This window comes from Mercenaria mercenaria, chromosome 8, assembly GCF_021730395.1.
Source record: "Mercenaria mercenaria strain notata chromosome 8, MADL_Memer_1, whole genome shotgun sequence".
Taxonomy (NCBI): domain Eukaryota; kingdom Metazoa; phylum Mollusca; class Bivalvia; order Venerida; family Veneridae; genus Mercenaria; species Mercenaria mercenaria.
The window spans coordinates 33143423-33170026 of NC_069368.1; the positions used below are offsets into that span (position 1 = coordinate 33143423).

Below are 26604 nucleotides of genomic sequence, written 5' to 3' on the forward strand. Positions count from 1 at the left end.
TCAGCTAATTTTCAGACACTGGGGAAAACAATCTCTCATTTCTGACATCAACTATTTTTCAGACACTGGGGAAAACAATCTTTCATTTCTGACCAGTAATTGCTCAACTAAGGGGAAAATATCCTCTCACTTCTGACAACAGCTAATGGGGAAAACAATCTCTTACTTGCGACTTCAGCAATTTTTTACTTCTAACATCAATTTTTAACAACAATCCTGGAAAACATCTCTGTTCCATATTAAAAACAAGAGGGCCAAGATGGCCCTAGGTCGCTCACCTGAGAAACACACCATAACAGTGTAAACATGTTTGACATAGTGATTTCATGGAAACAAATATTTTGACCAATTTTCATTAAAATTGGAGCAAAAATCTTGAGTTTTAACAAGTAATTTCTTTGATTTGACCTAATGTCCTAGTTTCTGAACCCAGATGACCCATATTCGAACTTGACCTAGATTTCATCAAGGCTATCATTCTGACCAAATTTCATGAAGATCAATTGAAAAATACAGCCTCTATCGCATACACAAGGTTTTTCTTTGATTTGACCTAGTGACCTAGATTTTGATTCCTGATGACCCATATTTAAACTTGACCTAGATTTTATCCAGTCAAACATTCTGACTAAATTTTATGAATATCCAGTGTAAAATGCAGTCCCTATAGCATACACAAGGTTTTTCTTTGTTTTGACCTAGTGACCTACTTTGTGATCCCAGATGACTCATATTCTATCTCGACCTAGATTTTATCAAGGCAACCATTCTGGCTAAATTTTATGAAAATCCAGTGTAAATTGCAGCCCCTATTGCATACACAAGGTTTTTCTTTGATTTGACCTAGTGACCTCGTTTTTGACCCCAGATAATATATATTCAAACTTGACCTAGATTTCATCAAGGCAATCATTCTGACCAAAGTTCATGAAGATCAATTGAAAAATACAGCCTCTATCGCATACACAAGATTTTTCTTTGATTTGACCTAGTGACCTAGTTTCTGACCCCAGATTACCCATATTCAAACTTGACCTAGATTTCATCAAGGAAATCATTCTGGCCAATTTTATGAAAATCCTCTTTAAAATGCAGCCCCTACTGCATACACAAGGTTTTTCCTTGATTTGACTTAGTGACCTAGTTTCTGACCCTAGATGACCTGTATTCAAACTTGAACTAGATTTCATCAAAGCTATCATTCTGACCGAATTTCATTAAGATCAATTGAAAATACAGCCTCTATCGCATACACAAGGTTTTTCTTTGATTTGACCTAGTGACCTAGTTTTTTTTATCCCAGATGACCGATTTTCAAAGGTTTTTCCTTGATTTGACTTAGTGACCTAGTTTCTGACCCCAGATGATCTGTATTCAAACTTGACCTAGATTTCATCAAAGCTATCATTCTGACCAAATTTCATTAAGATCAATTGAAAATACAACCTCTATCGCATACACAAGGTTTTTCCTTGATTTGACTTAGTGTCCTAGTTTCTGACCCCAGATGACCTGTATTCAAACTTTGCCTAGATTTCATCAAGGCAATCATTCTAACCAAATTTCATGAAGATCAATTGAAAAATACAGCCTCTATCGCATGCCAGTCTAAATGTAGACAGACAGACAGACAGACAGACTCCGGACATTGAGCGATCATAATCACTTACCTACTACAAATCAAACTATGCCTCACTTCTGACTTTAACTATGGGGAAAAACTGATATCAGCTTTTTTCCAACTGTCTGAGAAAACAGCTTCATGCTTCTGATTTAAGCATGGTTACTACCATTGTTAAAAGAACCCTTCACTTGATAACAACTATAGGGGAAAAAACAATCATTCACTTTTATCTTCAGTTTGTTTGAATTTCAACTACTACTGAAATCACAATAAAAGCAGTATCTTACCATTCTCATTTTTGAGAAGTTAACTAGATTATCCTCTGTCATATCAGGTGTACCTTCCTCAATGAAAGACAGGTCAGTGAGATACATTCCCAAATATGGTATACAAGGAGGGTCACATCTGAAACACAAAACAAACCAGTAATAGAGTGTCTCCTACATAGAACAATGCATTAAATAGTCTACAAAATTTCATGTTATTAGGTCCAAGTTTTCAAAGTTTACAGATCTGAAACTGTTTTCAGCTGTCAAGTCATTTTGACACTGACCTTTGACCTATTTTCTTTATTTATCATCTGTTTCATTAACTCAAAACAGGCCATCATCCTATGGTTTCCTATCTATCGGAGCAGGGGTTCTCCTATCAACATATTTCTTCTTTGGTCTAAGGTCACACTGACTCAGCTATAGACATACAGTGACATAATCTCATTTAGAAACTATTTCCAAACTGTGGATCAATGTACCCTTGACCTTTGACTTACTGACAACCAGGTCCCTAGCCTAAACCCAGTCATTGAAAATAACCCAATCTTTTTTATTATATCCAAGGGAGACAATCTGTATATAACATTCGTTTGAAGACAAATGATAGTTTTTCCCCTTATGCAGTGTGAAGGCACTGTTATGTTGAACTATGCCAGTGGCATGTCCTATAAACATATGAGACAATTTCATATTCATAATAGCTATGTTTAAAGAGTTGTTTGAAGAGATCAAAACTTCTGAAGATTTGTACTACCTATGTAATGCATCCCTCATGTTTTTAAATCGACCGTCTGATGATACCAGCGTCTGTAAACGTTCAATCATCTGCTTAGTCTGTAATATAGAAAAATCTCATTAGAAAATTATGTCTGTCTAAAAATGACATAACATTAGACATAAAATAGGGAAGATTAAATTTAAGTTATGCATTGCTGTTGTGTATCGAAACAGGGAAGTGTACATGCAGAAATTAAAAAACTTGTAATTTCAACACCATTTTATCGATACACATTTGACTTTAACCACTAGACAACTGAGGCCCCCACAATCAATTTAGCATAAAACTTGCCTGTTTAGATAGTTTTTCCCAGGTTTTCTTCAGCCTGTAAACAGAGCTGTTGACAAATGCTGCACAGATCTGCAGGACTCCATTATAGTTGTGCATACATCGACATATATCTGCTATAGCTGCCCACTTCTCTATACACGCCACACGCTCCTGTAGACTGGTTCTACTTACTATCTCTGTCACAACCAGTCTACTTACCTATACAATATAATACAATCATAATGAATATTATTCCATAACTCCTTACATAAATCGCTGGTCCGTACTTTGTTCTATATGACAGGTCAATATTTAACATGTTTACTGGGCTATAATAATTAGTCAAAATATTGAAAATAAAACTGTGAAAATTAATTTCTGACATCATGTAATCAAGCAGAATTGTCATAACATATTAAATGGCTTGCTTGTCAATAGGTGTATACTATGTTCGATCACAGTATGATGTATTATACAACTTTTTATCAACTGCTGACAAGAAGTGTAGTGCTTGCAGAAAAGAACAGTATTCACCTCATTGAACTGATTGCTAACAAGGAGTTTAATCACCTCACTGAACCACTTGCTAACAAGAAGTGTACTCTCTCACTTCACTTAACTGCTTACTAATGAGAAGTGTACTAAACTCAATGAACTGTTTCTTGAAAAGAATTGCACTGACCTCATTAAGCCACTTGCCGACAAGAAATGTACTAACCTCACTGAACAGGTTGCTGACAGGAAGTGTACACACCTGATCAAACCACTTGCTGACAAGACGTATACACACCTCATTGAACTGCTATCTGACAAGAAATTTACTTACTTCACTGAACCACTTGCTGACAACTGTACTCACTTAACAGATCCACTTGCTGACAAGAAGTTTACTTACTACATAGAACAGCTTGCTGCCAAGAAGTGAACTTACCTAATTGAACCATCTGCTGACAAGAAGTATACTCAGCTCAATTAAATGCATGCTGACAAGAATATAATAACCTCAACAAACTGCTTGCTGACAAGTTTACTCACCTCACTGAACCGTTTGTTGACAATAAGTGTACTCACCTGATTGAACCACCTGCTGATAAGAAATGTACTCACCTCATTGAACCGCTTGCTGACAAGAAGTACATGAGGAGCTTTATTAGCTTTGTCAGGCTTCATCCAGGCTTGTCCTAACAACTCTCTAAATGAAGAAAACAGGTTCATGGTTCAATCATCATCAGATCAGAACAAATAATATATAAAAAAACAGTAAAACTTAAACTTTGTTCGCTTGAGTTCGGATAATTTGAACACCGCCCTTTGCTTGAAATCATCGTCATGTCCCGGCAAAATCCTTATATACTGTAAATTGTTTGATGGCTCGAACTACTGATAACTCAAACAATTTTGCCAGTCCCATCAAGTTCGAGTGTCTGAACGAAGTTTGACTGTTTAAGCCAAAAAGGAAATAAAATGCAACAAAAAATGGTTACTGTCACACTAACATAATTATAGGCTTTATAGCAAACACTTCATAATCTTTTTATGGGTGGAGAAGACCCCAGGTGCACGTACAGGCATTATTTTAGACATAATCAGGCACCTGGATAGATTCCTTGCAAGAAAGAATTCTACAGTCAAAGTGAGCCTTTGAGACCCAGAACAGTGAGCATCGAGTAATTAGATGTCAACAACTTAAACAACTTTGCCCCACTACATTCGCCTAAATGGTTCAGATGAGCTACAAAGCAACACAGTGAAAAGTCTGCTGTCTCTTTAAAACAGTCAGCTTTTGGGAAAAAAGAGAACTTTCCTATTAATACTGAAAGCCAAAATTTTACTACAAAGACTAGCATATTCATGTATGATTGTAGTACATGTATATTACTTACTCGCTTCTGATGGATGTGAATATTTGATGATCAAGGAATGTCAACTGTTCAGATATGTCTAGTGCAGATAAACTATCAAATGTATCCTTAGAAGGAACCTGAAATCCAAGAACAATGTTGCTGTTATAATTTGGGCAGTCGGATAAAAAAAATCCATGGAAACATTGACAAAAGAAGTTTAATGTGTACCCGAATATCAATCCATATCCATTAAAAACAACTTAATGAAAAATCATCACAGTCTATAACATAGTTGTCCGTATGACAGCCAATGCTCAACTATTTGAATTGTTGCCCTAGTATCAAGAATATTTCTCTAAATGTTAAAATATTGAGTTTCAATCCAGTATCTGCATAAGTTTTGGAGATAGTAACTTGCACGCAAAACTTTAACCAGGATTTTCTTATTCCGAAAAGGGGTATAATTTAGCCAAAGTGCAGTCAGAATTATGGGACTTGATGTTATCACCTAGTTTCATAACCCTGAAAACACATTTAAGGTTTCAATTCAATATCTGCAGTAGTTTTGTTTTGGAGATAGTAACTTGCATGCAAAACTTTAACTAGGATTTTCTAAGTACAAAAGGGGACATAATTTGGCCAAAATAAATTGAAGAGTTTTGGGACTTGACCTAGTGAGGTTGGTAATTGATCTAGAAAAAGAAACAAGAGGTTCATGATGACCCTGGATTGCTCACCAGAATAATATGAGCTACATGTTTCAAATGTCAAACTGATGATTTTTAGAAATTTTTTGGAAGATTTTCCGATGTACAATCAAGTAACCCCTGGGGCGGGGCCAATTTTACCCCGGGGGTCATGATTTGAACAACTTTTGTAGAGGTCCACTAGGCAATGCTACATATCAAATATCTGAGATCTAGGCCTTCTGGTTTATTTTTAGAAAATTTATGAAGATTTCCCTATGTACAATCAGGTAACCCCTGGGGCTGGGTCAATTTGACCCTGGGGGGTCAAGATTTGAACAACTTTTGTAGAGGTCCACTAGGCAATGCTACATGTCAAATATCTAAGCTCTAGGCCTTCTGGTTTATTTTTAGAAAATTTTGAAGATTTTTCTATGTACAATCAAGTAACCCCATGGGGCGAGGTCAATATGACCCTGGGGGTCATGATTTGAACAAATTTTGTAGAAGTCTACTAGGCAATGCTACATGTCAAATATCTAAGATCTAGGCCTTCTGGTTTATTTTTAGAAAATTTTTAAAGATTTTTCCATGTAAAATCAAGTGAACACCCTGGGGCGGGGTCAATTTTGACACCGGGGGTCATGATTTGAAAAATTTTGGATAGGTCCCCTAGGCAATGCTACATGTGAAATATCTAAGCTCTAGGCCATCTGGTTTATTTTTAGAAAATTTTGAAGATTTTTCTATGTACAATCAAGTAACCCCATGGGGCGGGGTCAATTTGACCCCGGGGGTCATGATTTGAATATATTTTGTAGAAATCTACTAGGCAATGCTATAAGTCAAATATCTAAGATCTAGGCCTTCTGGTTTATTTTTAGAAAATTTCTGAAGATTTTCCTATGTAAAATCAAGTGACCCCTGGGGCAGGGTCAATTTTGACCCCGGGGGTCATGATTTGAACAAATTTTGTAGAGGTTCACTAGGCAATGCTACATGTGAAATATCTAAGCTCTAGGCCTTCTGGTTTATTTTTTAGAAAATTTTTGAAGATTTTCTTATGTAAAATCAAGTGACCCCTGGGGCAGGGTAAATTTTGACCCCAGGGTCATGATTTGAACAACTTTAGTAGAGGTCCACTAGGCAATGCTACATGTCAAATATCTAAGCTCTAGGGCTTCTGGTTTTTGAGAAGAAGATTTTTTAAGATTTTTCTATGTAAAATCAAGTGGCCCCTGGGGCGGTGTCAATTTTGAACCCGGGGTCATGATTTGAACAAAATTGGTAGAGGTCCACCAGGCAATGCTTCGCACCAAATATCTAAGCTCTAGGGCTTCTGGTTTTTGAAAAGAAGATTTTTAAAGTTTTTCCTTTTGGTTGCCATGGCAACCAGAGTTCTGCATGGAATTCAATTCTCTGAAATTTTTTTTGTAGAGCTTCACCCAAGGAACATTCCTATGAAGTTTGGATGATATTTGTCTAGCGGTTTATGAGGAGATGTCATTTGAAGTAAAAGTTTACAGACAACGGACGACGGACGATGGACGACGGACGAAAGACGCCGGACAGTGAGTGATCCTTATAGCTCACCCTGAGCCTTTGGCTCTGGTGAGCTAAAAATAAGTTTAAAAGCCTTATATGCCTTTAAATAATAGCCATATGTACTTGCTGCATGCAAAACTTTAACCAAAGTGTGACGCCGACACCAGGACGAGCAGAATAACTAGACTATTCACTGAATAATCAAGCTAAAAATGCTTGCATATTACCTCTGGGTGAGCAAGAAGCTTTGTGAGATCTATTTTTGGTTCCGTTGTTTCCTTGGTGAGTGTCCGAAGTATGGACGCTGCCGCCTTATGTTCTGCTGGCAGCAAATTTGTATTACAGACCATCTCCTCGAGAAAATCTATCACAGATGCCTTAAGCTCATTGTCACACTCAAAATCCTGAAACACAATTCATTAGTGAATTAGAAAAAGTGGAAAACCACACTCTGGTAGCCCAACACGACATAGACGAAAAATGTTGCAGGCTCGGTTTGATTGCGCCTGTTCATGGACGGTACTGGAAATGATAGTTTCCATCCATGCCCTCCATAGCCTCGAGTTGAGCAGAACTCAACATTTACAAATGTCATAAGTACCAGAATATAATTCAGAGACATCCGAAGATGTATTCATACGTCGGTGCACATGGAACCTTCAGTGACACACAGAGTTTAATTCCCCAGTTAAAATAATGTTTTTGCCCTAAACCAGAAAACAATAAGCTAAACTGAACAAACTGGAATTTAGAGAGGGGATCAAACTAAGGCCAAACTATTCTCGTAGTTGTAGATATAGACACTTTCTAAACAGAACTGCTGCTGACAACTTTGTTATTGGTTTAGCACTGTTTTAACAAAGTATTTCAGTTCTGTAATGACCCAGTCTAGCATTTAACCATACCTGTGTTCATAAATTCTGTACCAGTACTATACCTGTTCTCCTCAAGGAGCTGCCAACTTCTCCACACAAATCACTTGTGGAGGATTAACTATTTCTGATATAATGTTTTCCATCAAATCCCAGGGAAAACATACTCTTAACCCTGAGATGAAACTTAAAACCCAAATGTTCCATCAATCTGCAGTCTCCTGTCTGGCAGAACTGTTGATGAAGTAGTATTAAATCAATGTGTGCTTTTAAAGCATTCTAGTTAGGAGACCCATTAAATTGTTATAAAACCCTCTTTTACCTGGGAATGTTTGGAGACCCAGTGTTTGATTATGTTGAGAACTCTCATTGTTGCTGCAGTACTTATCACTGACTCTCGTTTCTTTAACAGTCGGGTATCTGTAGCACCTAAAATCATACAAAACAACATCATAACATTCCTAGATATTTCATTTAAACATATTTATCTATAAGTAAAACTTTTTACCAGAAGAATCTTTTTAAAATGTGTCAAAAACACGAACAGAATGATACACTTCAATTTAACTGTAAAGTTTGTTCAAATCTGACTAACTGCTATAGAGGCATGTGCTAACATGACCACAAGACTCCCGAATTCACAGGCAGATGAACAGATAAGACAAAAACATATAATTCTCCCTTCATTACTAAGTCTTCATTCACAATTATTCTATAAATGCTATTATAAAATGGTGTTCCTAAAACAGCAATTACTACTAAAGTAACTAGAGCTATCACTGAAGGTGATGAATGTACCGCCCACCCCCCGGCATGCACTGACACAGTACATTGGATATGCACAAGATAGCATAATTATGTGCACTGTATATATAGGCTTTATGTAGATATATAGACTTTATGTATGTAGTAAAGTAACAAAAACAAAGTCCCATAACTATGCAGAGTATTTTTCTGAAAGGACCTAACATGCACCATGCTCAAATAAGGTTGGTACTGATCACACTTGTGTGAAGTTTCATTAAATTGTATGCAATGGTTCCACAGATTAAGCACACACAAATTGTGTCTTGAAATTGCAAATTGTCTAATCCCAGACATACATTTTCCGAAGCTTTGCTTGAAAATATCTTTCCACTGTAAAGATGCATGAAAGGAAAATCTAAATCTGCTGTAGATAAAAATATTGATATATTACCAGTGCCAGCACTGAGAAACCTTTGCACCCTGGCAGAGGACTGATCGGGTGAGTAAACGCCTGAACCCGCAGTTGCTGCAGCAAATGCTGCTGTTGCTGCTGAAGAACTTGACCTAAAATAGAAAAGAAATTGAAATATTTTATCCTATTATTCTTTTTGTCTTAAAAGTAACGTATTTACCCATTTATAAGACCATACTTCTATAAGACGTGTTCCTTTAATTACATCAAAACTGGCATTAATTTGCACAGTCTGTTATAAACACTTTAGGGCAACGATATTCACACGTTTATAAAACAAGACAACATATTTGGTCTGACTTTAAAGGATAAAAAACTCGTCTTAGGCTAAATATAGTACTTACAGCCCAGGTTCTGAACTTATAAAACAAAGTTTGGAGACCTGGTTGAATTTCAATACACTAGTATCTGATTGGTTATTTCAGTACACAACTTTGAAATTGACCAATCAAAAGATGCCAGACTGGTCTGAAAACTGGAAGTTACATAATGTTGGACTCATCTGCTTTTTTACAAACAAGAAATTCATTCCAGAACTTAGTTTGGTACAAAATAAAAATTCTATGCAAGTTTTACAGAATATAGTAAAATACGGCTGATTTTTGCAGTGATTATTTTCATAATTACAGTCATACTTAGTTGACCCGAACTGATATAATTCGAGAGCTATACCCTTCGCTCAAACTCATCGTCAGGTCCTGGCAAAATGTCTATGTAACATATAATTGTTTGTGGCTCTACTTACCGATAACTGGAAAAAAAAGTTGCCAGTCCCGTCGATTTCAAGAAAACAAAGTTCGACTTCACAGTACAGTCAAACCTCGTTAACTCGAACTCGTCGGGACCGAAAAAATTTGTTCGAGTTATCGGTAGTTCGAGTCATCGAACAAAATACATTATACAGGGATTTTGCAGGTACCTTACGATGAGTTTGAGTGAAGGGAGGTGTCTGAATTATCCGAGTTCGAGAGAACGAAGTTTGACTGTATATGATTTCTTTACTTTCAAATATCTCCAGTATCAGTAATATGATTCCAGATTTTTTTAGATTTTAAAAAAAATGCTATTCCCATTTTTAAAATATCTGAACACTATAATCCAACTCAGATAAGACTTTTTGACAGGGAAATGTATCAATTTCAAGTTAAATACATGCATTCTTCACATATTGCTGCCCTAGTTAAACTTCTACATTATACTTTTTTGAAGACCAAGCAAATAACACTAACCTTTGGCCTGCTGGCGGCAAGTGATTCTGCCTTTGTGACCAGTGCAGACCAAGATGAGCCTGTCCATGCAGGCACATCACGGTCTGCAATGGCCGCTATTCAGTTAGTAAATTTTCAGTGAACACCCCTTCGAATAATAAGTGGTACTGCCCAAATTGAATGATGGAACAGTCCATATTAGAAATTTAGCAGGATAAAGGTTAATACAATATACCGATGTACAGTCAAACCTGTCATAAGTGGTTATTTGCCTGGATTAAAGGATTTCTTCTTCTGCAATTTTCTTACTATTTATAATAAGATATAATTATATTAATACAAAATTAAAGTACTAATAAAGGTATTTCTGTAACTGATTTGTACATAATATACTTTAATTTTTTCTAGACACTATATCTCAAACAAACTAGAACTATAATTCAAAGAGTATACCACATTCTATTAAAATGGATTTTTGTAGTTGTTGTTGTTTTTTTACAATGATTTCTTCTTTTACAGTGAGCTGTATTCAGATTTCTATGCAGGTTACAGAAAAAAGTGTTTCTTTACTCTGACCTATAGAATTTTAATAGCCTACTGAAAATGATTTTGAAAGTGCAATTCAGACATGCTTGAAGTAAATGAAATGAAATTTTGCAATATTTGTAGAAAGATAAAAGAAGAGTGCTTTTACAAACTTGCTTTGTTCTAGTAACAAAGGCTCTTGAAATGATAAATAGTCAGTTCAAAGTCATTGGAAAATGCTTTTTTTCTTCTATTTTATCACTTTGCATACGGTAGATAGACACAAGAAAATTGCTTTACAATCTAAACTTCTATGACCTTGACATGAAAACATCCAATTCTGCATGAAACCTGGAAGTTGTTGCAAGGCGCTTAAATCTGACATAGGGTTTTTCAGCAGATTTACTTCATTTTGGACAATGAAGAGGCTTAATTCTGAGCAAGTGACCTAGTTTTTTGAATGATGAGTTTTCTTGAAGAACTATTATATAAACAAGATTGCCATGATGGCCTTTTAATGCTCACCTGAGTGTTTTTCAGGATGGTTGATTGATATTACTTAGTTCTGAACTAATATTATATACCTATAAAATGAAAACAAGCCCGTTTTCTGAGAAAAAAAAAGAGATGTTGTCCCCTAAATTTAATGAAATTTTCAAAAGACATGTCATCTGAAGCAAATTCTGACACATTGTCTGACGATGAAGGACACTCGGTGACAGAGAAAGACGAAACACAAAGTCTCCACCTTAGTCTATAACCCAGGAGAGCTAAAATGATAATAAAAAAAAAATACACTGAAGTATGAAGAACAAGTCTAAATCATCAAAACAGTGATCTGGATACAGGTTACCTTTGAGAAGGATTAGATACTGAAAATAATTTACTTGGGAAAGTGTCAATATGAACACATATTCCAATACATTTCTAGACACAGGTTATATCAAACCAACAGAGGTTTGCAGCCACAAAACCACTCGAGAAAAGTCTATAGAACTTGCAAAAGTGATGAAAGAGGTTTAAAAAAGATTGAAATGACAGCAAGTGAGAAAGAAAACGTTAGAAAAGCCACAGTGAATAGTGACCAAAAGACAAGAGTGAGAAATAGATCCACTAGACTAACCAGAATTCCGGAATGACCGTAGGATTATACTGTTAGTGAAGGACTAGCTAAGTGACCACACACAAAAAAACTAAATAAACTATAAAACTAGCTAGAGTATTCGAGGAATACCTAGGGCGACCGAAATGCAAGTCTTTAACTTGACAGAGTGACATCTCCCTGTAAGAAAGATAACTTTTCAATTGTGAGCGCAGTCTGTAATACTATGCATACTAGTTGTTAAAAGATACACCCATCAACTCTATATAAACAGTCATTTCTAATGGGATACTAAAAAAATCCCCACCCCTACCCCCCCTGCTCAATATGTCATTTTTCCAATTATATCATAATTTTCACTTCATTCCATTAAGAATTGATAATTATTATCAATTTAAAATAATTTGTGTAATTATTTTTCTTGCTGTTCATCTTCGTTAAATCTAAAAGATTTTAATCATTGTTACAAAGTCAAAGAGGGGATTTTTTCGCACTTTAATTGGTCAAATTGAGCAGGGGGGATTTTGTCAGTGGAGAAATTTGTCCTTCATTCATCTGTAACAATAACTAACTGACCTGGAATACCAGTAAATTTCTAACATTTCATACCTCCAATATATATGTTCAAGAAAATATGATTATGTTCTCATATTTTTTACAGTAATAAGATGGTCTGCCTTTGCATGGCTCCATTTATATCAGGTTTATTACGAAAAAAAAAAACAACAACAAGATTTATAGTATTTGTTGTCCAAGTGACGTGATGATAATGTTTCTTAATTAAAAATATTTGTCTGAAGTTTGACAAACTGGAGATAAAAGATTTGACTTTTGACCAGCATGCCATCCAATAAGCCTTTATACCAACATGACATCAGAATAAATTTCAAAGTTTTTTGTCCAGCAAAACTAACTATTGACTGGTTGATAGCCAACTATGAACTGATGATCTATGTAAGGGATCATGTAATACCAGACCTGAGATTCAGTCAAAAAACCAAAAGCCTGAAAATCTACATTTTAAGATTGAAAAGTTCTTTTCCCGTAAGTTATATATGGGGAAATTTTGGTAGCTTGAAATCATGATCAGGACTAGTCCTGAAAAATCCAAGCCTGTAATACACACTGTCTTACTAAATGCCTTGCCAGTCAAAACACAGTAGTTTTAACTATAGACTGGCAAACCGTTCAGTAAGTGTTTGATTACACAGCATAAGGAATAAATGGTTTTTTTTGGGTTTTTTTATAAAGTTTGCCTTCAGCCCTGTAAAATTTAGTGTTCAACCATGGACAAGTCAATACCTGAAACACTGAACCAGTGATTTATTTAAAAAGAGTCATGTAATAAATATGATTACTGAGTGGCAAGCTATTCAGTAAGTGTATAATATCAAAGGATTATAAAATCTTTGTACACGAACATCGCGGTACTAAACACAATAGGTACTATTCTTCTTAACAACTGTTGCTGCAAAGCCTAATAAATAACGACCCATCCTAACTTAGAGACTGTTCTTCATGAAAAATGTATATCTCCCACCACTTACCATGCAGAAATTGTAAAATGCAACAAATTACATGTGGGGAAGTTGGCAGTTACTTGCGGAGAACAAGTTTGTACTGGTACAGAATCCAGGAACACTGGTTAGGTTAACTGCCCGCCGTTATATGACTGAAATACTGTTGAAAAACGGCGTTAAACCCAAATCAAACAAACAAAAACAAATTAAGGGCCATAACTCTAGGGTAAATCTCTGAATAATAACATTCCAATGATATACACAACTGTGAAGTTTGGTGGAATTCCAACCAGTGGTACAGGAGTGAGTAGAAAAGGAACAAATTTGACAAATCAAAGGTCATTTCTCTGCTGGAAACATTTTAATCAGAACACGACAATGCACAACTACACTCCATACTAATCACTTCTGAGGTTTGGCAAAATTTCAGTTAAATGGTAGGCAACAAAGAGTGTGATAACTGTAAAATATGGCAAACCAAAGGCCAGAACTCTGCTCAGACCCAGAAGCAGAAAATGCTGGTAATGTGCATAACTAGGCTTGGCACTGATATCTCCTGTAAGGTTTGGTGGAAATCTGTGAGACGTAGCCAAATCATCATAAAGTTTGACAAATAAAAGGGCCATAACTCACCTAAATTCACTGAACCAGAACACACCAATAATATGCACAATAAGACTTGGTACTGATCAAGCCTGTAAAGTTTGGTCGAAATCCCCTGATATATAAGAAAAGTGACCAAAACATCAGAACATTTAATAAATCAAGGGCCATGACTCTGCTGATAATCACCAAACCTGAGCATGCTAATGACAAGCACAATGGCAATGATCACATTTGTATAGTTTGATGTAATTTCTCCTTGTATCAAGGGCTATAACTCCTGAATATCACTGAACTGGAACATGCAGACAGTATGAAAAATGAAGCCTGGTAAGGTTTGGTAAAATCTGCCCAATTATATAAAAGAAGTGGGCAGGCCAAAACATCATAAAATGAATCAATGGCCATAACACTGCTTAAAAATCACCAAACCAGAAAACATCAACATCAGTTATTTGTTTGAAAAGAATCACAAACTAGAAAATGCTTTTGTAAAAAAGCGCATGTCTCCCCCAATGCAAAGTCCTATAGGCACGAAGTTAATAGGGGTCAGGAGCGAATGTCAAAAAGACACTGATGGTTAGCTGCAATAGGGATCATCTACTTGGCATGTCCAGTCATCCCGCTAAATTTTAACACTAGTGGCCTACCGGTTCTCAAGTCACTGTTCAGGCTCCTGTGACTTGACCTTTGACCAAGTGACCTCAAAATAATTAGGGGTCATCTACTCTGCATGTCCAATCATCCTATTAAGTTTCAACATTGTAGGTCAAGTGGTTCTCAAGTTATTTCCAAAAAATAATTTTACATGAACAGGCCACTGTGACCTTGACCTTTATTAGACTGACCCCAAAATCAATAGGGGTCATCTACTCTGCATGTTCAATCATCCTATGAAGTTTCAACATTCTGGGTCAAGTGGTTCTCAAGTTATTGATCGGAACTGGTTATCAATGTTCAGGCCACTGTGACCTTGACCTTTAATGGAGTGACCCCAAAAACAATAAGGGTCATTTACTCTGCATGAACAATCATCCTATGAAGTTTCAACATTCTGGGTCGAGAGGTTCTCAAGTTATTGACTGGAAATGGTTTTCCATGTTCATGCCCCTGTGGCCTTGACCTTTAACAGAGTGACCCTTAAATCGTTAGGATTCATCTACTCTGCATGACCAATCATCCTACAAAGTTTCATCATTCTGGGTCAAGTGGTTCTCAAGTTACTGACCGGAAATGGTTTTCAATGTTCGGGCCCCTGTGACCTTGACCTTTCACAGAGTGACCCCAAAATCGTTAAGGGTCATCTTCTCTTTATGACCAATCATCCTATTAAGTTTCAACATTCTGGGTCAAGTGGTTCTCAAGTTACTGACTGGAAATGGTTTTCAATGTTCAGGCCCCTGTGACCTTGAACTTTAATGGAGTGTCCCCAAAATCGAGAGGGGTCATCTACTTTTCATGTACAATCATCCTATGAAGTTTCAACATTCTGGGTCAAGTGGTTCTCTAGTTATTGATCGGAAATGGTTTTCCATGTTCAGGCCCCTGTGACCTTGACCTTTGACAGAGTGACCCCAAAAACAATAGGGATCGTCTACTCTTTATGACCAATCATCCTATCAAGTTTCAATATTCTTGGTCAAGTGGTTCTCTAGTTATTGATTGGAAATGGTTTTCAATGTTCATGCCCCTGTGACCTTGAACTTTGAGGGAGTGATCCCAAAATCAATAAGGGTCATCTACTCTTCATGACCAATCATCCTATGAAGTTTCAACATTCTGGGTCAAGTGGTTCTCTAGTTATTGATCGGAAATGGTTTTCAATGTTCAGGCCCCTGTGACCTTGACCTTTGACGGAGTAACCCCAAAATCAATAGAGGTCATTTACTCTTCATGACCAATCATCCCATGAAGTTTCAACATTCTGGGCCAAGTGGTTCTCTAGTTATTGATTGGAAATGGTTTTCAATGTTCAGGCCCCTGTGACCTTGACCTTTGATGGAGTGATCCCAAAAACAATATGGGTCGTCTACTCCAGCAGCCCTACAACCATATTTTAAGTTTGAAGGTTCTAGGTCAAATGGTTCTCGGAAATTATTGCTTGGAAATGAAGTGTGATGTACGGACGGACGGACGGACAGGGCAAAAACAATATGTCTCCTGGGGGAGACATAATTCTCTACATTAAGAATTTAGGAGTGGAGAAGATTTTGTATCTTAGAATCATTTAAGGATGTAAAGGTCAAATTAATTTTGCGACAAGTTTGATGAATACAGGTTAGATGGACAAAGACCATTATGGATATTTTTTCTCTTTGTGGACAAAAATCAAAATTTGAATGATATGCAATTTAACTTGTATACATGCAGAACACTAACCTTCGTTTGGATGCTCTAGATGATGTGACTACAGCGCCTGCACGTGCTTGTGGAGGAGAACCATCGGTATGTGTGGCAAAACTACTCCTTGGTGTTATAGAGGCAGATGTGTCCTCAGAGCTAACTGTAATACAAAACACAACTTCATTATGTTTGCTTTGCTTTGGCTTTAGCACCTTCTTCAACAGTATTACAATTATGTAACTGCAGGCAGTTAACCTTACCAGTTTTCCTGGGTTCTGTGCTAGTACTAACCTGTTCTTAGGACGTATACGCCAAACAGCCCATATGAATCAGAGCCGGAGGACGAATGATTTCAGACATAATGTCTTTTATCAATCGTCACAGAGAAACATTCGCCTCACCAGGGGATAGAACTCGCATAACCCTGCAATCAGTAGATCTGTGCTCTCCCTACTGAGCTAAGCAGGCAGACTAAGTTCACTTCCATATAAACATAATTCAGTAATTATATATATCATATGAGCACATACAATAATTGAATTCCTTTAAAATTGCTGCAAATATACAGTTGAACTTCAATGGCTCGAACTCAGATCTTTCGAACACCCGGGATCGCTCGAACTCTTCTCCCGGTCCCGAATTTATTCCTTCTTTATTCTATATAGTTCTACCTCGGATCGCTCGAACTTCGAAAATTCGAACTCTCGAACTCATTTGGTGGTCCTTTCGGCTTAATTACAGTGATAAGTACACCTGTTCAGTCGAACAGACAATTTGTCGCTGGAATGGCTTGTGTTTACAAAGTTATTCACACCTCTGCCTGACATTCGCCAAGCTTCCCCTTTAACCGGCGCGTGCGTAATTTTCACACGTTTATGTAATTAGCGTCGGTATACGACAAACAAATTAATAAAGTGACTTTCGTTCACTGCAATTCTTCAATGGGCTTTGATTTATACGAATAGAATTATTTAAAATAATTGAGCAATGACTGTCTTTATTTTTTCTGCATAAGAACGGGAGATCCAATGTCAACTTTCATACTGCTTTAGCATGGCTGAACAACTTAGAAAAGGACCCGGAAACGGGGGTATATCTAAGTCGGCTACTTGAAAGCAATATAATTATTTGATATTTGTACTGGACTATGATTCATAAAGGTTTGCTTTTCATTTGATGTTGTCTTCACTACATTCTTATAATCATATCAGTGTTTTATATGTGTTTTTTGTTTCGTATCTATGTCATGTTTGAAAATAAATAAAGCATATTTCAGCCTTCGTTTTTTATTCATCATCGTATCATGCACACATTTAGGTAAAATATGAAAATATATTACGATGTAAGGTTTGTAACACATCATGCCCTCGAATTCCAAAATTCAAAATGGCCGCCATTTGGATGGCTCGAACAACAGAAAACTCGAACTAATTGCCACGGGACCCTCGAGTTCGAGCCATCGAAGTTCGACTGTATATGAAGTAATATCATAAGCATGATGTTGAAACACAAAAAAAGGAGGATAAACTGTGCTGCAGAAAAGCTCAGCTTTTAACTGACTCAAGTGTTAAAAGGCACTGACCTCCAGATTTTTGAAAGAAACAAGGAGCTGCGTTCAATAAACGCTTGATGCCCCCGGTGGCATCCTTGTCAATACAAAGCAACCTAAGTCCAAAACGAGGTCAAGGTCAAACTGAGGTCAGGTGATGTTTGAAGATGAGGAATGGTCACAGGTTATATCAGATTCTGTATTAGTATGAATTCATTCTTGTAAGCGGTATTGATGCTAGACGAAATGGTCCCATTTGGTTAACCAAGAGATGGCCCATATAAAGCAACCTAAGTCCAAAATGTGGTCAAGGTCAAGGTCAAATGAGGTCAAGTGATGTCTGAAGATGAGGAATGTTCACAGGTTACATTTGCATTAGTATCAAGTCATTCTAGTAAGGGGTATTGATGCTAGACGAAATGGTCCCATTTGGTTAACCAAGAGATGGCCCATATAAAGCAACCTAAGTCCAAAATGTGGTCAAGGTCAAGGTCAAATGAGGTCAGGTGATGTCTGAAGATGAGGAATGTTCACAGGTTACATTTGCATTAGTATCAAGTCATTCTAGTAAGGGGTATTGATGCTAGACAAAATGGTCCCATTTGGTTAACCAAGAGATGGCCCATACAAAGCAATCTAAGTCCAAAATGAGGTCAAGGTCAAGGTCAAACTGAGGTCAGGTTCTCCCTAAATAGTTGTTCTGTCTGGTAAACAAGATGTCAAGAAAGCAGATCTTAATGTTATGTAGATACAGCACAATGTGTGTAATTATGAAGAGAAAAATGTAATGTAATGTAAATAATTATAAGAAACGGAATCAATTTTTTTAGAGTTCATGCAAAATGAATAACAGAATATGATCAGTAAATCAACCATGAATTGTTAGTGCACTACATGGATCTGTTGTCCATTTTGAATGAAATCCGAGAACAGAAATTCATTCCTCAAATATTTTTGTCAAGCAAAACAGCAGATGTTTTAAGATAAAATATAGGTATTGCATACTTACAGTGTTTAACTTTGATTTGTGGTGCAACAATGTTAGGCGATGAGTAACTGTAACTGATTGGTGATGGAGCACGGCGCAATTTAGGACTTGCACTAGGTGACCTAGCTGTATGTTTAGGTGAGGTAGATCGTATTATGGGAGATGGTATTCTCACTGGTGATGATGATTTCTTTGGCTTGCCTAGTCGAAGTGGAGACGCTGTTGAAGTTGCCGATGAGAACAAGTCCGTTGAATATCTTTCCGGCATCTTAATAGGTGTTGAAGGCCTTCGTGGACTGGTTTCGCCACTTTTTGGAGTCAAGGGTTGTGGTAGTGAGCGTCGCGGACTGCCAAGCGGGCTGGTTGCGGGACTAGGTCGTGGAGTTCCGGGTGTTAAAGTTTCTGAACTTGGAACCGAATGTAATCCATACACGCGTGAATCGAGAGATTCTGATACACTTAAAGATAATCCAGTACACACATCCGGCATCAGGTATTTGTTGTTCAACAAATAAAAGTCATCTGTTGAAGATTCACCAAAATCTGACGGAAGCATGACAACTTCTGACAGAGAAGGATCCATTTTTATTGCAGGTATTTCTGGAATTTCAGAGTCACAAAGTGTCTCACACGTTGCTATTGGGGCCTGTTTAGGGGGTTCTAGGAAACTGTCAAGTTCACTGGGGCTATCATCGCTGTCCATAGAGTCTTCTCGTTTTAAAGCTGAAAAGTTAAATGTGTCATTTCTTTCAGTATCAATGAAAGTACTCTAGATGAATAATCCCTAAAGATCTAAACAGGGCTTTAAGATGACTAAAAAGATACAGAGGTGGAAATTTTTCGATGTAGCTTTACCATTTATATAGCAATCAGCATTTCAAATTATCTAAAAACGAAAACTGTTTGTAAAATCATACGGAGTATGCCCTCCAGGCTCCACCATGGCTCATTTTCAATGACAATGAGCAAAGCAATATACCTCCTCTTCTTTGAAAAGGGGCATAATGAGTAATAAAACAATATTATGTCATAAGGAAATCTTGCCAGCTAAAAAGGTCATGGATCCATAATATTCAGTCTGCCACTTTTTCATCACAAGTCTTCTGAAATTTACTAAAATTACAACCAAGTTACCACTTGCCAACATGCCTTGTCAAGGATTCAAGCTTAAAACTGCTGTTTTAGTCCTTTGCAGGATGTGTTTCAACTGGAAGGTAAAGGTGTGTTAACAGAGATTCTCACTCTCAACTGCTGTTTACACACCTTCTCACATGTATGCACTCCTTGGTGAAGCGTAAACATATTACAGCTCCATAACAAATAATTCAAAAGGAAATGATGTCAATAAGATAAAACAATGCTGACATTCCTGTGCATCTTCCAGACATTTAATGACATTATTAAAACAGTTTATAATTTTTTTAGCTTTTTGCACATTTTATGCTAGAATAGTCTTAGCATAATTTGTTCATTTCCTGTTACATAACCTACAGAATCCCTCGGGATACGTTGATACCCTCAACCTCTCTGACACGGGCACAAACCAATCCCTCAGGATTCTGCAGATGTTATAACACGAAAACACATGTGTAATCCCAACATTCAAATTACCAACTTCTTGATTAATTCTTAAAATAATAAAATAAATTATCTGTTAGAAAGGTAATCATACATACTTTTCATAAAGTCGACATGTTTAGTTGTGCTTATTCGTTGTTCAGAGTCTGTGGACGTACTGGCACCAGAGTCACTACATGACACTTCAACCTTCATACAACCTGTGCTTATTCTGCGTACACGATCTAATTTCTCAACACGCGGCTTGATAACATTTTTATTATCCTCTGTGGGCGGGTCCTTCGTAAACTGTTGCAATGCACTTCCTAACATTTCAGCGTTCAGGACAGTTCTGGAAAATATACAATTACATTGAATTTTGACCACTTTAATAAGCCATTTTCTACCCCGCAAAAAACTAACCCCTGATAATTATTCTCTTCAATTTACTTATAAAAAAACTGCCTGTTTTGTAGAGACAAACCGATTGATCAAATTTATGCAAAATAGGTATCAGGTATGACTTTAAATTCAAACCAGAAAATTTTTGTACTGGATTTATTTCCACTATATAAAATGACGGTGCTTCTTTTTTCCATAAATATATACATAGGTGCAATGCAGATTATTTCTGTTCTGTTAGGTCTTGAGTGACACTGACATTTTTTTATCTTATGTGGTGACTTTTCAGCTTCTGATAGTGGAGGAAGACCCAAGGTGCCCCTGCGTTTTTTCAGGCGAAAGTGGGCACTGTGGCACAGAACCACTTCGTAAAGTCTGCCTAATGGCTTCTTCACGAGTCAGCTATTCACAGCTCACCCAAAGTATCCTTAACTCTGACAACTCATAAAAAGACATGATTTAAATTTCTTACTTGTCTGAAGGGGCTTCGGCATTTTGCAGTATGTCCGAATCAAGGCTACTCGAGCCGATTCCCTCTGGACTTCTGTAGACTTTCTTCAGTGCCTCTAACACCTTCTGACCCGTGGTGAACACACGATATGTGAGCAGGAACGTATTGAGGAAGTCGATACTGAGAAATCGTAAATCTGTCAGCCTCTCAAGCAACCGTTCAACACTGCCATGCCGAATCTGAAATTTTCAAAATAGAAAAATAAAACAAACTTTTTTCAACAAAATGCACAAAAAGACATTATTGAGGAATGAAAGTGGAAACAGTTCCATAAGTATACATATAAGGTTAGTTCACTTGGATATAATTATAAAATGAAATGGACAACCTGAATATAGTTACTGTACCTGTGGAACTTTGCAGGAATTGAGAGTTCGGCTGAATTTGATATCCACATCATCTCGGAACAATTTAGGATCTGACCTGGCAATGCAAAATATATCATATATGACATCATAGCCATATGATTATTATAATAAAAGCTACAAGAGAAATAAGTTAACAGTAAATCTTTAGTGTTGCCAGCTTTGTATTTCAATTGTTGTTGTATTGAAAAACCACCATGATGTAGAGAGTAACTTGAAATTTTATCATTTTGATAAAGACCGTGAGGCCGTAACGTCATTGAAATAAAATACAGTGAAAACTAGTCATTATGCCATAGTTAGTTTGTTTTCTTGTGTCTTTGGTCATACTTTCACAATTATGGTCATACGCTGGATCAGTAAAGGCAGTCAAGTATACGTTGCCCGTAGTTCATCTTATGTGTTTACGTTATGTAATAATGTCCCATACTGTCCTCCATAGTCTTATTTATTTAGTTTGTAATCGTCTTCCATAGTCTTGTTATTATATTCAATTATTTTTAAGCAACATTTTCAATCCTATAAACCTCATATAAACCATATCCAAGAGTCCAGCCTTAATCCATATTAATTACTGATTCTTTACTAACTAATAACTAACCTCATTGATAGACCTCCCTTTTAAATTTCTATTTCCAAACTAACCTGCATAATGCATGCACACTTGGAATAAGAAACTGACGTTGCAGACCAACTTATTAGCCTGAGATAAAAAGCATTTTCCATGAAGCACATCTGTCTGCATTAGCAGACCCTGTTATCCCTGGCCCAGAGTCTAGAACCCAAGGCAAGACCAAGCTGATCAGCCAAAGACTTTGATTTCTAAGCCTGTAAGAGCATCTATGTTTGAGACATAAACCTCTAAGCCACAGAAGATGGAACCTACCTCACTGACTGCGGCATGGTAACAGAAGATGACTCACTCATGGAGCTATTTAACAGGTCACTGTAATGTAGATTCTCTATACACTGTAAAACATAAAAACATACACTGTCTAGTGATTTATGTGTCACATAATCAATAGCATCTATGATATTGCATTTCCAATTTCTGACCTTAGTACAAATGTTGAACACTTTACAAATGTAATAATGCAGACAGTATTTTCACCACTGTAAACAACAACATATTTTCACCAGATTCCATGTAGTTCAGGCATTACATGTGGCCTCTGGAGTATTAACACAGTTTTAAATGACACTGAGCCCTAGTTTTTGACCCCAGATGACCTTGCTTTAAACTAGATTTAGAATTCTTCATGACAAACATCCTTTACAGCTTTCAGATCAGGAAGTATATTATGCTTATACATTGTTAACAAGGATTTCCTATACTCTGACCTAGCAACCTGGTTTTTGATCCCAGATGACCCCATTTCTAATTCACCAAGATTTGATTTAAAGTAAACATTCTAATTTCTATATTTAGGTAGATGATTATGACCTAGCTTCTGAATCAGATGACCCAGAGATTTTGTTGCAGTAGTGTGTACACAGTAAAACATTCTCTCATACCAGAGGTTAACCACAGTTCCCTAGTTGAAACTCATGGCGCATTTTGCCAATTTTTTAGTTTGGTTTCTTTACAGGTAAAAAATTTCAGCCAATCAGCAACTGTTACATTTAACGGCAAATGTTCATGAACCAATCAAAATTAACAGTTAAAAGTGTGACTGGGTCCTTTTCAATATCGACGCCAACGTATATGCAATTTTCAATTTCTTTAGATAAATTTTTTAACATATGATCAGAAGAATTTATTTTTACTAATCGCCATCATAAAATATCGTCTAAATTCATTGTGCAAAAGTATGCTGCTAAGATATCGTCTGAATCTTCATTTTGGCATGCACAATAATTATAGTGAACATTGATTGGCTAAATCCACTCCTGCCAGTAATTATGAGTGCACACTCTCACCAAGCAAACAAAAGAAATTGTCAAAACTCTGACAGCTGAGAATGACAGAAAAACTGTTGATGCCGGAAGAAGACAACCGTATTATCCGCACATATACCAATGGCTTAACCTGAACCTATGGTTCTGTTGAGTTAAAAAGAATCAAAGGGCCAAAGAGCCATTACCCTGAAAAATTAAAATTCTAAACCATAAAACACCTTATATGCTCAACTAGATCATTCCAATCAATTTCGTCTTTCAAATCATGACAAAAGCTTAAATACTTATTCAAACAATACCTTGAAAGGGCCATATCGCTGCAAAAAAATGCATAGTCATACAGGCAAGAAGTCAATAGGGGACAGGAGTGAAAGTCAAAGAGACACTGATGATTGGCTGCAATAGAGATCATCTACTTGGCATGTCCAGTGATCCCACCAAGTTTCAACATTCTGGGCCTAGTGGTTCTCAAGTTATTGTTCAGGTTCCTGTGACCTTGACCTTTAATCAAGTGACCCCAAAATCAATAGGGGCCATCAACTCTGCATATCCAATCATTCTATTAAATTTCAACATTCTGGATCAAGTGGTTCTCAAGTTATTGAATGGAAAGAGTTTTCTATGTTCAGCCCCCTGTGACCTTGACCTTTGATTGAGTGACCCCAAAAACAATAGAGGCCATGCATTTACTCTGTAAGTCCTATCACCCCATGAAGTTTGAAGGTTCTAGGTCAAATGGTTCTCAAGTTATTGACCAGAAATGGATTTTCATTTTCTGTCTGTACCCTTGACCTTTAAAAGACTGACCCCAAAATCAATAGGGGTCATCTACTCTGTATATCAAATCATCCTATGAAGTTTCAACATTCTGGGTCAAGTGGTTCTCAAGTTACTGTCCGGAAATGATTTTACATGACCAGGCTTCTGTCACCTTGACCTTTAATAGAGTGAACCAAAATCAATAGGGGTCATCTACTCTGCATGTCCAAGCATCCTATAAAGTAACATTCTGGGTCAAGTGGTTCTCAAGTTACTGATCGAAAACAGTTTTACATGTTCAGGCCCCTGTAACCTTGACCTTTAACAGAGTGACCCAAAATCGATAGGGGTCATCTACTCTGCATGACCAATCATCCTATGAAGTTTGAACATTCTGGGTCAAGTGGTTCTCAAGTTACTGTCCGAAAATGGTTTTTCATGTTCAGGCCCCTGTGATTTGACCTTTAATAGAGTGACCCCAAAATCAATTGGGGTCATTTACTCTGGATGTCCAATCATCCTTTGAAGTTTTAACATTTGGGTCAAGTGATTTTTAAATTTAACTTATTAATCGAAAACGGTTTTCAATGTTCAGGTCCCTGTGACCTTGACCTTTAACAGAGTGACCCCAAAGTCAATATTGGTCATCTTCTCTGCATGACCAATCATCCTATAAAGTTTCAACATTCTAGATCAAGTGGTTCTCAAGTTACTGACTGGAAATGGTTTTTCATGTGCAGGCCCCTGTGACCTTGACCATTTATAGAGTGACCCCAAAATCAATTTGGGTCATCTACTCTGGATATCCAATCATCCTATGTATTTTTTAACATTCTGGGTCAAGTGGTTTTCAAGTTATTGATCGGGAATGGTTTTCAATGTTCAGGCCCCTGTGAAATTGACCTTTAACAGAGTGACCCCAAAACAATAGAGGTCATCTACTCCAGCAGCCCTACCATCCTATGAAGTTTGAAGGTTATAGGTCAAATGGTTCTCCAGTTATTGATCAGAAATGATGTGTGACGTACCAGTGGGGGGAGACAGAATGAAATCCGGTGAATGCGTTCTGATAGGAAGTGCCAACACTAGATGCAGAGGGAAAGATGGACAGACTGACAGTGAAGACAAACCCAATGTCCCATGAAATAATTACATATAGTTGAACTTTATTCTCTTAAACTCAGATAATTCAAATACCATCCTCCACTCGAACTCATCTTCAGGTCCCTCAAAATACCTATGCAATGTATATTGGTCAATGGCTCGGACTACTGGTAACTCAAACAAATTTTGTCTCTCGCGTCAAGTTTGAGGGAACAAAGTTTAACTGTATAGCGTACCTGACCGATGTCACTACACCAAGCTGCTTTCTCTATGTGTGTAGATGCTACAAGTATTATTGTGATCTGTGGACCACTCTTAGAATCAACAATTAGTCGGAAGTCAAGACCATTGTAGTCCACTTGTTTCTCACCAGTTTGTAGCGGTAATAAAGTACTCTGTGAAGATGAACTTGCTGCACTTGAAACAGAATCCAACGATGTTGCTGAAGAAAAGCATTAAAGCCCTACAATGACTTTGTATAACATGTGAAACACACATAAGATTTTTTTTTTAAATCACAGACACAGTTTTGTTTATTTGGCAACTTTACAGCTTGTGCCTCTACAGGCATTATATAAGGCATGACATGGACCTTGATAGAACTTTTCACCTTTCAAAAACTTAGCTGAACAGATTCCTCACATGAAAGAGTTATAAATCCTAAGCTGTGTTTCAGAATTTTATATTAAAGTAGCATTTTAGAATTCTACATCCAAAGTAGTGTTTCACACCCACAGTGGTTAAAATGGGCAAATGATTTCAAGTGAGTGATTTTAAGTGCCTAGTCATGAAGGTCCAAAACTTTTCTTCAGTGAATCCTTGTTAGGATCCTAGGAATTTACTTACAAATCTGATTACTAGTATATTGAAAGAATATAATTTTTTATGTTACAGATGACCCTATATACATTTAAATGAAATATCATTCATTTGAAGGAAACACTTGTCACTTGACTAATACTATAACTTACTAAAATTTCTGTAATGAGTTATATTCTGTAAAATCGATGGTGTAATGCAATATTTACTGTAAAATGGATTGTATAATGCATTACTTAC

The 26604-nt window shown here is 36.8% G+C and overlaps 1 protein-coding gene across 2 annotated transcripts in view; it reads right to left on the minus strand.

The window, feature by feature from the left end:
- LOC123566625 (ras-specific guanine nucleotide-releasing factor 1-like) overlaps positions 1-26604 on the minus strand; it is a 176791-nt gene that overhangs the window by 2597 nt on the left and 147590 nt on the right. For both annotated transcript variants that reach the window (XM_053549697.1, XM_045360900.2), the window contains 15 exons: positions 25782-25987; positions 22670-22752; positions 21766-21841; positions 21380-21597; positions 20625-20857; positions 18970-19671; positions 16448-16571; positions 9090-9202; positions 8214-8320; positions 7247-7423; positions 4828-4925; positions 4052-4136; positions 2966-3163; positions 2651-2730; positions 1912-2029 (listed from right to left, as the gene is read on the minus strand). In XM_053549697.1, the coding sequence (XP_053405672.1) occupies positions 1912-2029; positions 2651-2730; positions 2966-3163; positions 4052-4136; positions 4828-4925; positions 7247-7423; positions 8214-8320; positions 9090-9202; positions 16448-16571; positions 18970-19671; positions 20625-20857; positions 21380-21597; positions 21766-21841; positions 22670-22752; positions 25782-25987 (2618 nt within the window). The remainder of the gene's footprint in view (positions 1-1911; positions 2030-2650; positions 2731-2965; positions 3164-4051; positions 4137-4827; positions 4926-7246; positions 7424-8213; positions 8321-9089; positions 9203-16447; positions 16572-18969; positions 19672-20624; positions 20858-21379; positions 21598-21765; positions 21842-22669; positions 22753-25781; positions 25988-26604) is intronic.